The following is a 13,518-nucleotide window of genomic DNA, read 5'->3' as shown; positions in this document are numbered from 1 at the left end:
TAGGGACCTTGGAGAATGACACCACAAGGACTACAGCCCTGAGACTGTCAAGAAAATGGTGGCACCACAACACAGCACCAATGAAATGGACATATTCACAGAAGGACACCACCCACTGAAACTGACTCAAGAAGACAGAAGACGACAGCAGTGGAGTAGGAGAACCTGGGCTTATCTTGTCCGACAAACAACAACTAGATAATTATAAAATCACCCTAAATACCCCAGAAATCAATTGACAGACTAAACTCCACAACTAAAGGCAGAGAAGAGGGCACCTTGAAGAAGGCAGTAAGTGTGGAGATGTGTTTTAGGGAAGAAATGGGTGCTATGGAGGCAAGGGAGCTGTGGTCACAGAGAACAGCATTTATATATATACGTACATATATATGTATGTATATATACGACAGAGGGGAATAGCAGCCAGGGGAAGCAGAAGGAGAATGTTTCCCTGAAGCCATTCGCTTGGAAAATGAGAAAGGCTGCAACCAGTGGGCTTAAAGCCTGGTTTTAAAGGTCAGCAGCGGCTTGGCTGGGAGAGAGCCCAGGGGGCACTGTGCTGCTCCTAAAGAGAAAGCAGGCAGACAACCCAGGGGGAAATAGTGTGGAAACATCTGAAGAACGCCTGGGGCACAGAGGGGGAGTATTATTCACTCTTCTCCACAGCATCCCTGAGAGGCAACCATAGACACCTCTCTGGGAACAAAGGAGCTGGCAGGCACCATTTCCCTCCCCTGCCCCTCAGCATAAACACAGAGCCACCCTGAGGGAAGCAGCTCAGTGTTGACACTGGCTGCCTAATTCGCTTACTCCAAGCCTCACACACCTCTCCGCTCTGGCAGGACTGCTCTTCTCAGTCAGGCCTGCCTCAGTCCCAGCAAGGCAGGCCCCTAGCCTACAAGACCAGCATAAATCCCTGTCCACACATCACCAAGTCATATTATAATTAAATTAAATTTGCAAACATAATGATAAAGAAAAACCTTAAAAGCAACAAGACAAAAGAAGTCCCTCACTTACAAGGGAAAACCTATATGGCTAGCTGGGGATTTCTCAACAGAAATTTGACAAGCCAGAAGGGAGTGGTAGGATATATTCAAAGTGCTGAGTGGGAAAAATCTGCAGCCAAGAATACTCTATCCAGCAAGGCTATCATTCAGAATAAAAGGAGTGACAGTTTTACTAGACAAAAATGAAATTCATGACCACTAACCCAGCACTGCAAGAAATATCAAAGGGGACTCTGACTACAAAGGAAACCAAAAGCGAAAAGAAGAAAAGGATCAAAGAAAATCTTCAGAAACGAGAAAAAATAAAGTGGCAATAAATACATGTCTATCAATAATTACTTTGAATGTAAATACTAAATGCTCCAATCAAAAGACATGGGTACCCTTCTATATGCTGCCTACAAGAGACTCATTTTAGACCTAAAGACACCTACAGATAGAAAGTGGGGGGGATGGTGAAACATCTATCATGCAAATGGATGTCAAAAGAAAGCCAGAGTAGCAGTACTTCTATTAGACAAACTAGACTTTAAAACAAAGACTTTAAAAAGAGATAAGAATGTTATATAATCATTAAGGGGACAAACCAACAAGAAGATATAACAATTGTTCAGTATTTATACACCCAACTTGGAAGTACCCAAATATATATAAAACAATCAATAACAAACATAAACAAACTATACACAATAACACATAATAGTAGGGCACTTTAATACCCCACTTACACCAAGGGACAGATCACCTAAACAGAAAATCAACAAGGCAACAATGGCTTTGAATGACACGCTTGACCAGATGGGCCTAAAGGATATATTCACAACATCCTATCCTAAAACAACAGAATACATATTTTTTCAAGTGCACATGGAACATTCTCCAGAACAGATCACATATTAGGTCATAAAACAGGCGTCAACAAATACAAAAAGATTGAGATCATACCATGCATATTTCAGACCACAGAGCACTATGAAACTTGAAGTCAACCACAAGAAAAAATTTGGAAAGACCACAAATACACAAAAACTAAACAACATGTTACTAAACAATGAATGCGTCAACCAGGAAATCAAAGAAGAAAAAAAAATACATGGAAACAAATGAAAATGAAAACATAGCAGTCCAAAACCTTTGTTTGGGATGCAGCAAAAGCAGTTACAAGAGGGAAGTTTATACCTATACAAGCCTATCTCAAGAAGCAAGAAACTTCTCAAATAAATGACCTAACATTATACCTAAAGGAGCTAGAAAAAGAACAACAAATGAAGCCTAAAGCCAGCAGAAGAAGGGAAATAATATAAATTATCTTATTTAGAAACTAAAAAAAAAACCAAAACAAACAAAAACAACCCCAATAAAACAGATTGGTGAAACCAGGAGATGGTTCTTGGGGAAAACATCAGTTAAATTGATAAACCTCTAGCCAGACTTATCAAGAAAAAGGACTCAAACAAATAAAATCACAAATAAGAGATGAGAATAACCAACACCACAGAAGTACAACAATTATAAGAGAATATTATGAGAAATATATGCCAACAAATTGAACAACCTGGAAGAAATGGATAAATTCCTAGAAACATGAACTACCAAAATTGAAACAAAAAGAAAACGAACGTACCAATAACCAGCATATAACTGATCAGTAATAAAAAAAAAGTCCCAACAAACAAAAGTCCAGGGCCAGATGGCTTCACAGGGGAATTCTATGAAATATTTAAAGAAGAGTTCATGCCTATTCTTCTCAAACTGTTTGAAAAAACAGAAAAGGAAAGAAAACTTCCAAATTCATTTTATGAAGCCAGCATTACCCTTACACCAAAACCAGATAAAGACTCTACTAAAAAAGAGAACTGTAGGCCAATATTCTGATGAACATGGATGCAAAAATTCTCAATAAAACACCAGCAAACCAAATCCAACAGTAACATATTCACTATGATCAAGTGGGATTTATTTCTGGGCTGCAAGGGTGGTTCAATATTCACAAATCAATCATCATGATACACCACATTAATAAAAGAAAGATAAGAAGCATATGATCCTCTCAATAGATGCAGAAAAAGCATTTGACAAAGTACAACATCCATTCATGATAAAAACCCTCAACAAAGTAAGTTTAGAGGGAACATATTTCAACATAATAAAGACCATATATGAAACACCCACAGCTAATATCATCCTCAACGAGTAAAACTGAGAGCTTTTCCTCTACAGAACAAGACAGGGATGTCCACTCTCACCACAGTTATTTAATACAGCACTGGGAGTCCTAGCCTCAGCAATCAGACAACAAAAAGAAATAAAAGGCATTCAAATTGGCAAGGAAGAAGTCAAACTTTCACTATGTGCAGATGACATAATACTCTATGTAGAAAAACTGAAAGGCTCCACCAAAAAACTGCTAGAACTGACACAGTAATTCAGTAAAGTCACAGGATACAAAATCAACATACAGAACCTGTTGCATTTCTATATACCAATAATGAAGCAGCAGAAAGAGAAATTACGAAAACATTCCCATTTACAACTGCACCAAAAACATAAGATACCTAGGAATAAACCTACCCAAAGGGGTAAAAGACCAATACTCGGAAAACTATAAAACACTGATGAAAAGAAATTGAAGATGACACAAAGAAATGGAAAAACATTCCAGGCTCATGAGTTAGAAGAACAAATAATGTTAAAATGTCTATATTACACAAAGCAATCTACACATTTAATGCAATCTCTATCAAAATACCACCAGAAGTTTTCACATAGCTAGAAGAAACAATCTGAAAATTTGTATGGAACCACAAAAGATCCTGAATAGCCAAAGCAATCTTGAAAACACAAAGCAAAGCTGGAGGCATCACAGTTCCAGACTTCAAGTTATATTACAAAGCTGAAGTGAGCCAAAGAGTACGGCACTGCCACAAAAACAGACATGCAGACCAATGAAACAGAACAGAAAACCCAGAAATGAACCCCCAACTATATGGTCAACTAATGTTCAACAAAGCAGGAAAAGCATATCCAATGGGAAAAAGACAGCCTCTTCAACAAATGGTGTTGGGAAAACTGGACAGCAACGTGCAAAACAATGAAACTGGACCACTTTCTTACACCAAACACAAAAATCAATTCAAAATGGATGAAAGACCTACATGTGAGACCTGAAACCATAAAATTCTGAGAGAACACAGTAACCTTTTTGACATCGAGCATAGCCAACTTCTTTCTAGCTATGTCTTCTGAGGCAAGGGAAACAAGAGCAAAAATAAATTATTGGGACCTCATCAAAATAAAAAGCTTCTGCACAGCGAAGGACACAACCAACAAAACTAAAAGAAAGCCTGCTCAAGGGGAGAAGATATTTGCAAATGACATATCTGATAAAGGGTTAGTATCCAAAATCTATAAAGAACTTACCCAACTCAACACACACAAAAAACAAATAATCCAATTTAAAAATGAGAAGACATGAACAGACCTTTTTCCAAAGATGACATCCAGATGGCCAACAGACATACAAAAAGATGTTCAACATCACTCGTCATCAGGGAAATACCAATCAAAACTACAAAGAAAGATCACGTCACACCTGTCAGAATGGCTAAAATCAACAACACAAGAAACCACAGGTGCTGGTGAGGATGTAGAGAAAGGGGAACCCTCTTGCACTGTTGGTGGGAATGCAAACTGGTGCAGCTGCTCTGGAAAACAGTGTGGAGTTTCCTCAAAAAATTAAAGTTAGAATTAACCTATGATCCAGCAATTGCACTACGAGGCGTTTTTACCCAAAGAATACAAAAGTACTAATTCAAAGGGATAATGCATCTCAATGTTTATAGCACCAAAACCTTTAATAGCCAAATTATGGAAGCAGCCCAAGTGTCCATCGGTTGATGAATGGATAAAGATGTGGTACATACGTACAATGGGATATTACTCAGCCACGAAACAGAATGAAATTTTGCCATTTGCAATGACATAGATGGAGCGAGAGAGTATTATTATGCTACAAAAAATAAGTCAGAGAAAGACAATTATGATTTCACTCATACCTGGAATTTAAGAAACAAAACAAATGAACAAACTGAGAAAAAGAGAGAAGCAAACCAAGAAAGAGACTTAACTGTAGAGAACAAACTGATGGTTACCAGAAGGAGGCGGTGGGGGGAGATGGGTTAAGTAGGCAATGGGGATTAAGGAATGCACTTGTGATGAGCACTGCATGTTGTATGAAAGTACTGAATCACTATACTGGACATGTGACTCTAATGTTACACTGTATGTTAACTAACGAGAATTTAAATAAATCTTAAAGAAGAAAAAACAAACAAACAAACAAACACAAATCCAAACAGAACTGTAACAAGGTTGGATTAGTGCCTTAAAAACGTCCCACAAAGAAAAGTCAGGCCCAAAGGAATGTATCCATTTCTTTTCCTAAAATATTCTCACCTCCCCAAATCCTTACCGTGTACATACATATGTATATGGTATTAATCACCCAAAAGCCCAGTAAGACATCTCAGCTTAACTACACTTTAATTAGAAACAAGTAGAAAAGATTAGCAATTAGATATTTTTACATACAGTTATAACCTCCTGCAAGAGGTTGAGCTTAAGGAGGCTGTTTTAGATCATTTTTATGGTCCTTTTCAGCTAAGTCCATGACTCTGCACTTATGGGGAGAGGGCAATCAATTGTGCACTTGACGGTCTCTGCAGGAGATAAAACGTAATACAAAGAGTAACATATCAACAAATCTTCTGTTATCACAGAAATAAGAAAAACTTTTGAAATGTTCATTTTAGCTCTAGTGAAATAACTAGTAAAAAACAAACAAAAAGTTCATTGTTCCCTGACAGAATATGATAGGAATACCTCCTGCAGGGCTCAACCTCTGAGGGCACAGAAAGATTTTGAACTCTGAGGCCTTATGTCCAAGACATGGGGCCCATAATCTCACATTGGGATCTCCTCAGGCAAAGCTGGGAACCACATCCTGACATCTTCTGTAACACAGTAAGCTCTGGTCTTTGGTAATTTTTAATTTGACAGCTTAGTTTAGAAGTCCTTTTAAATAAAAAGAAAAGGGTACCGCATTTCAATTTTAAGTATATGTTAAAATTAGCTTCTCCCTCTTTTTCCTCTTCCTCTTCTTTTCTTCCAAGTGGCTGGTAGCATCAGCAAAAAACATAACTTCACTTTTTGCCTCACATTCCCTCTTGAGATATTCAAGACCTGCCATATTGAAGCCAATAACATCCTGGGGAGGGACAGAAGAAAGGTGAGATGAACATTCTCTCACTTGAGTTCAATCGCAGCAGCATGTGCAAGTCAGGAGAACCAATGCTTCAGGTGTTCTTGGGCATCCCTCCTTGTCTAAGGTCTTTCTCGTTTTGTTTTCTTCTCTCTATTCTTTATCCAATATAGTGGAAATCTTACCTCAATACAGATATATGTCTGGTCAATATCACCAAAGACAAGGCACAGCTCACTGTGCTACTTCAAAGTCACACACACACTAGGATTTCCCCCTCATTACTGCATTACTACAGGGACACCTACCCGGACTTGGCTGACTTTTGAAATAGTTGTTTCCTTTAATTTTTCAATGACTGGCACAAGCATTTGGTTACTAGTGATCTGCCCAAAGTGAATCCTAATAGAAAAGCAAAACAGTCACGTTACAAAGAGAGGTATTGCTCCGCTCATCCTTTCTAGAAAAGCAAACAGATAATATCAAAGCAAAAAAAAAAAAAAAAGCAAAAAAAGGATTAATTTTACCATATCATGGCAGTATAAAAAATGGCTGAAGATGTTTCCTCTCTACTACTCGCTTTTATCTGATGTCAATTTTAACAATACTATCCTAAAAGTTATGACACATTCAACTTGTTTGCAAAGCTGGCCCTTTTCCCTGCCATCTACCATGAGGCCGCAGACTTTGACAATGGTATTCTAGGAAAGCTCAGAGAGGAATGAGTGTGCTAAGAAATGCTAACTAAACAAAAGGTTTGTTAATATTTCTAGGGAAGCCACAGCAGAAAAGAAGATAGTCACTGACGAGAGAGTCAAACTCTGACCTACAGTACCAAGATGACCTACAATGAATTCATGTTCTCGATGCGTAACTCACACTCATGTGTGACCTGTCACAGCTACTTGTAAGGCACTAGCCATCTCCAACCCTCTGATATGCTGGAAATATTCCTAGTGTTTCCCTTAAGATCAGAAACCCCGATTTAGTACTTATGCCAAGCAGTAAGAAATTATTAGCAACATCGTTGAGTGCCAACTTGAGGCCTCATCACTTGCCTCAAATTATAAATATGGCAAGAGACTAACATAAACATATCCCTGTTCTTCTATTGCTACTATCTTGATGGAATAAAAGGAACACAGGATTAAGAGTCATGAAAATAGGTCAATTCAAATACGAATTCTCTAAATATATCTCTTTGTTAGTTTTTTAACTCTTTGGTATTGGCTGATGAGTTTGTATCTTGTCTTCCTAATAGCATTTCAAGGAGTGTTGGATCTGTCTCTATTCCCGGTCTCTGTTGTAACGGCTGGAGACTGAGGGGGCAGAGATACAAGAGTACACTCTTAAACTCCTACAAACACACTCTTCTCAATTACACATTAAGAGCAATTCTACATATTTAAGAATAGTCTAATAAACATATTTCCTTTGTTTCTTACTTCCCTCTGGATATGCCCTGATGTTTCCATTTGTTTCTAGAGACCCAGGAAAATAAAGACATTATTCCAGACAATGCTGTTAGGAGGACAAAACCAAATCCTTTTGTTACACTAAACAGTTAAACAGACAAAACGAATGAGGCCAACTGGCCACTCGGTACTGGGCTCTCAGCAAACAGACCAGAACCAGAGCTACTGCAGCCTGGAGGCTTATGCCTACTAAGCATCCCTGAGCAGTGCTCCGCCTCATTACTTAAAGAGATGGGCCACCATGACCCTTGTTTAAGGACAAGACTGATTCCACAGCATAAGAAATAATTTATGTCACACAGCAGTGAAATCCTGTAACCATCTCTGAGTCTCAAACATTGGAGTTCCTAATTCCAGTGTGGACACCATCAGTTAAAGTAGCACCAGGGCGGTCAGGCCGAGTAGACACGGTACTCTTTGGAAAGCAGGTTACCTGAGCAGAAAGAAGAGGCACCTGCACAGAAGTTCAATATCAGAGCCCAGCTGGATGAATTCGTTAAAGAGCTTCAGGACGTCTGGGACGTAAGAGAAAGGCAGCACAAGCAGAGACTCTTCCAGCTCGCTGAAGACAAAGAGAATAAACACTAAAAATGCCACATTTCTTAACCTGCTCAATTTTAAAACTTCTACTGATTTTTCTATGATTTTATGTTTGAATAGATCTTACCCATTCAGAGTTAAATTTAATATTCGTTTATATTCTGGATGGTTCCCTCTTTTCCATGTTTTGTTTTTTACATTTAATATTTTAATCTATTTGATGCATTCTGGTCCATGGCACGATAGGAGAATCTAACTGGTTTTCCAGATTAACTAATTTCTCCAAAGTCTTTTGTTGAATGTTCCGCCTTTACATTATGATACTTCTTTTACCATGTATTGAATCCTCACATTTAAAATTTTTTTTTTTTCAACGTTTATTTATTTTTGGGACAGAGAGAGACAGAGCATGAACGGGGGAGGGGCAGAGAGAGAGGGAGACACAGAATCGGAAACAGGCTCCAGGCTCTGAGCCATCAGCCCAGAGCCCGACGCGGGGCTCGAACTCAGGGACTGCGAGATCGTGACCTGGCTGAAGTCGGACGCTTAACCGACTGCGCCACCCAGGCGCCCCTGAATCTTCACATTTTAGACTCTCTTTCAGGGCTTTCAAGTTGGTCCTCATGACTGACTGATTCTGACAACAATCCTGTATTATTTTAGTTCTGCTAATTTTATAGCTTTTTAATCCAGGAGAATCTCTCTCTTGCTATTCTTCTGGTTTGTTTTACTTTTTTTGAACTAGTTCTAATATCATTTCATCAATTCCAATTCCAAATCTCAAGAGGACTTCAACTAGAGTCACCAACCTGTAAATTAGTTTTTTTAAAAAAACAAGTAAATCTTTAGAACACAGAATCTTCCCTTCTAGGAATGTGTAACACTTCCATTCATTTAAATTTTCTTTTACGTTTCTCTAGTGAAGTTTCGTCATTATCCTCAGGTCTGTTTACTTCTTGTTGTAAGGGACAGATTCAGATATTGAGAATCGTTATGACCTATCAGTATGTCAAACTCATAAATAAAACCCAAAGGTAAATCACAAACAAGAAACATGATCCTAAAAATACAGAACAAGAGATATAAAGAATTTTTAGAAACCAATGAGAAATTACTGAAGCGTACAAGAAAGGGAAACTAAAAATTCACAGGAAAAAAAGACAAAGGCCAACAAATTCATTAATAATTGAAAGAAATTAATACAATACAATACTACCTTTTGCCTCTGAAACTGGCAAAGAATTTTTCAAAGCCTGGTAAAAAGTCATTACAAGCATTCTGGAAAGTAATTCCGCAACACAGACCTTTAAGGAGCTCATGCCCATTGATCAGTTATTGTTATGCTAGGATTCTTATCTTAAAAAACAACAACGAAGATTTCTATGTAAAGGTGTTCACAGAAGCACTACTGCTAACAGCAAAAATCAAAAGCAAATCCAATAGTAATTATCCATGCAATGAGCGTTTTGATATAACGCAACAAATTTATTTTTGAAGAATATTGGTAACATGAGCAAACGCTCAGGAAATATTCTGTGAAAAAGGACAGGATACAACATTATATACAGCAGGATTCCAATAAAAATAAGCCATCGGAAACACACAATCAGAAAAGGTTACCAGTTGGTACTTGTGACTGATGATAGATGCTTTCATTACCCCCAATGTGCAGTAGCACTACCCTTCGTTTGTCCCTAAAATTTCCCTTCATAGTTTAGGAGGAGCCTCCTGGCTCTGCCTCAGAAAGAGCCTTATAATGTATTATTTTCCACTAAAATGCTGACATAGTTCAACTTACATGGAAAATAACCATCAGTTATAACTCCTGTTTATCTCATGGTCAGACAGGCAGTCAGTAAATGTTAGCTGACAAATTGTACCCATACACTGGGACTCACCTCGACTTGATTCCTTTAAAAATCTCCAACACATAAGCTGAAGGCTGTAAAGGAAGCACAGCAGCCTTAGTGATGCCCTGGGTTGGTTTCTACGGAGGCTCCCTCATTCCTATCTCCTAAACACCAGGGATCCCGCTCACATGACAAATGGCGCTCTAAGAGGGCAATGCATGTGCGGGCTTAGAGTCTGTCACGTTTGGGTTCGCAGTCCAGCTCTGCCACTCCCCAACTGTGTTACTTTCTATCTGTCAGGCCAGTTTCCTAGCACTAAAATGAGGCTGCCCTGACTCACAGGATGAGTGCGACGAATGACACGTGCATGGAACGTACTGCAGACTGCTCGATGTGCACACACTGTCCCATTTCTCCCTCCTCCTCTATCTGACTGACGCATGCCAACTTTTCCTCCAGAAACCTCAATTTCCAAGTTCATTTACATGGACAGAACCTGCAAGAGGGCTTTGGAAACTGGACAAATAAGCACTAGAAAATACGAGAATGCCATCCAGTCCAACCAAAAAGGATGGCTTGGCTGTTACGCTAAAATGGTCCTTTTGAAATACTCAACACCACGGAAGACAAAATAAAGTTTTAACGGCAAAGTATTTCCCAATATGTCCAGCCTCAAATCATGCCTCTTGAGGGGCGCCTGGGTGGCTCAGTCAGTTAAGAGTCCAACTCTGATCGTGGCTCAGGTCATGATCTCACGATCGAGCCCTGTGTCAGGCTCCGGGCTGACAGTAAGGAGCCTGCTTGGGATTCTCTCTTCTCTCTCTCTCCACCCTTCCCCCACTTACACTCCTCTCTTTCTCTCAAAATAAACAAACATTAAAAAAAAAAAATCATGCCTCCTCACTTCCTACTTTGCCTCTCTTGTCCCTGAAAGGAACCTCTGAGTAACCAGGGGGAAGCTGTTAGACACTCTACTCACAGAGATGTTGCCATAGGCCATCAGGATGGGGTTGATGGGAAGAGGAACCTATGAAGAAATTATTAAATCACGTCATTAAAAAACAAGACTTGGATAGTGCCTGTCACAGGCAGGGCGACAATCGTACTCTAGTTTTGAAAAGGGAAACCCTACAAATTGAAAGAATATAAAACAATGACCAGGCCTTTTAGTTTTAATAGTGCTGAGAATGAGTTGGGACAATATTTTATCTGGAAATCTGGAATGGTTACAGTGCCTCTGCAACCAAAGCAGGAGCAGGAGTTTCTACCCAATATAATGGTCACCTCAGTCTGGAATTTCCTCTCTTTTGCTTTCCATTAAAACCAAGCTTCCCTCCTCCTAGGCCCTCAACTCCTTCTTTCTAATACTTGAAATAGGAAAGACTCTATTACGTTTATCTCATTTGCAGTTCTGAGTCAAGAACGTCCTAAAATGATGGTTTTCATCTCAGGAATTCCATTTAGACACGTTTCTGAGAGTGTAACTTCATGGACTATCTCACCTCTTTCCCTGCAGCTTTACAAATGGCTTTGTGTTCCTTCATTTTTGCAGTTTCCTCTCGGTATAGCTCGACAGCCTCCATGATCCTCTCAGCCTACACAGATGGCAACAAAGGACAGACATCATTGCCACATGCCCCATCATCCTGGAACACTGCAACCAGAAGACCTGACTAGAGAACTATCACATAACTTGAATCAGTGTAATAAACACGTGTCAGTAGAGTGCCAGACAGCCACTTGTAGACGTCTTTGGTTTTTCTTTTCTTTCTAATTTACAGGGAGGACACTAAGCGCCTTGGATTCAGGTGAGACCGTATGTATGTGCACTCAGGGAGCAGGGCAGCTCCCGGCACCTTAGAGGTGCTGCTTCCAGGACACTGGGGAGAATGAGCTCTCCTTTCTACAAACCATCACCGACTTGGCACTACTTCTGTCCTCGCTTACAAGGAAGGAAAACAGGGGTTATGATCTCCACCTACATATTTCATCAACTTTTCGCCACAAAAGGGCTATCTGGTTGACAAAAACTTTTCACTGAAAAGTTGGGATCCTCTTTAAAACTGAGATACTACATTCTGTATCAACGTACCGCTTTGACCGTTTCAATAGTTTTCTTTCCAGTAAAGTAATTGTCACCTTGAGTCTCTCCTGGAACCTGCCAGAAAAAAAGAGATCCTTGACAATACTGCTGAGAGGCATTACAGAACCAATTAGAGGCACCTGGGTGGCTCAGTAAGTTAAGCATCTGACTCTTGAATTTGCCTCAGGTTGTGATCTCGTGATTTGTGAGATCAATCCGCACATCGGGCTCTAGGCTGACAGCGTGGAGCATGCTTGGGATTCTCTCTCTCCCTCTCTCTCTGCCCCTCCTCTGCTTGCACACGTGTATGCACTCTCACTCAAAATAAATAGACATTAAAAAAACAAACAATAAATTAATCTTATATCCAGAAAAGAACAGACATCACTATAATAATGGTAACATGGTGTTACCAACTACTATTAATAGGGTACTTACTAAGTGCCAAACATTGGCAAGTATTTTATATTCATTATTATGAGAATATCCTATTCTACAAAAGTTTAAAGAGAATGCCCAAGGGAACCTGGGTGGCTCAATCAGTTGAGTGTCCGACTCTCAATTTTGGTTCCGGGTCATGGTCCCAGGGTTGTAAGGTTGAGCCCCACTGGGTTCCACACTGAGGGTGGAGCCTGCTTGGGATTCTCTCTCTCTCTCTTTCTCTCTCCCTCTACTCCTCCCCCACTAGCATGTGCTCACACATTCTCTCTCTCTCTAAAATTAAAGGCAAAAAACCCCCCACAAATTCTGAAATCTTTTGATTTTTATTTTTGTTCTATGATTCCATGAGGCCTCCTTAAAAAATGAAACAAAACAATAGCGAGAATGACAATCATGCATTACCAAATTTGGTCAGTCATTTGTCCCTCAAAATCAGGATATACAGTTGAATCAAACAGGACTGTACAGCGTCCTGCATGAGCTGGTGATGACTTCGGCATCTGATCCTAATTCTAATTCCATTAGAAATTCTTGAAACTAAAGTAAATTCGAATAAGATAATTACAGGGCTCAATCTCAGAGTCCCAAAAGATTTACTTACTACTGGCTGGTCTTCTTTCGCCACGCTCTCCTCATATTCTGCTTCCCTTTGCTGTCAAGAGAGAGAGAAGTTAATCTGGAAGAAAAAACATGGTCTCTACATGAAGTGAAATGAGACTGAAAAGCTGCTTCTTTCAAAATGCAGTCCCCTAATAGCATCTCTGTCTCTGTGTGGCTGCTGAATCGGTGACAGCAGTGCTGGAAACATCTCCTGGAGGTCCCTGGATTCGCACTGGCTGAGGGGTGGCCACACTAGACA

At 39.6% G+C, this 13,518-nt stretch overlaps 2 protein-coding genes across 6 annotated transcripts in view; one reads left to right on the top strand and one right to left on the bottom strand.

Annotated features, from left to right (window-relative positions):
* Positions 1-11,874, top strand: part of SPAG17 (sperm associated antigen 17) — a 239,686-nt gene extending 227,812 nt beyond the window's left edge. For 2 of the 3 annotated variants that reach the window (XM_045478817.1, XM_045478815.1), the window contains exon 49: positions 11,688-11,874. The gene's annotated coding sequence lies outside the window, so the exon portion shown is untranslated. Of the gene's footprint in view, positions 1-7,043; positions 7,248-11,687 lie in introns of those variants that run through there. The other variant, XM_045478816.1, reaches the window with a different exon arrangement.
* WDR3 (WD repeat domain 3) overlaps positions 5,536-13,518 on the bottom strand; it is a 32,318-nt gene continuing 24,335 nt past the window's right edge. For 2 of the 3 annotated variants that reach the window (XM_045478821.1, XM_045478818.1), the window contains exons 20-27: positions 13,261-13,311; positions 12,228-12,293; positions 11,638-11,730; positions 11,115-11,162; positions 10,184-10,227; positions 8,179-8,307; positions 6,579-6,672; positions 5,536-6,276 (exon numbers count right to left, since the gene is read on the bottom strand). In XM_045478821.1, the coding sequence (XP_045334777.1) occupies positions 6,121-6,276; positions 6,579-6,672; positions 8,179-8,307; positions 10,184-10,227; positions 11,115-11,162; positions 11,638-11,730; positions 12,228-12,293; positions 13,261-13,311 (681 nt within the window). In that variant the 3' untranslated portion in view covers positions 5,536-6,120. The remainder of the gene's footprint in view (positions 6,277-6,578; positions 6,673-8,178; positions 8,308-10,183; positions 10,228-11,114; positions 11,163-11,637; positions 11,731-12,227; positions 12,294-13,260; positions 13,312-13,518) is intronic. The other variant, XM_045478820.1, reaches the window with a different exon arrangement.

Source organism: Leopardus geoffroyi, chromosome C1 (assembly GCF_018350155.1).
Source record: "Leopardus geoffroyi isolate Oge1 chromosome C1, O.geoffroyi_Oge1_pat1.0, whole genome shotgun sequence".
NCBI classification, from domain to species: domain Eukaryota; kingdom Metazoa; phylum Chordata; class Mammalia; order Carnivora; family Felidae; genus Leopardus; species Leopardus geoffroyi.
Note: the sequence above shows the minus strand (reverse complement) of the source record. Positions and strands in the feature narration are given on the sequence as shown.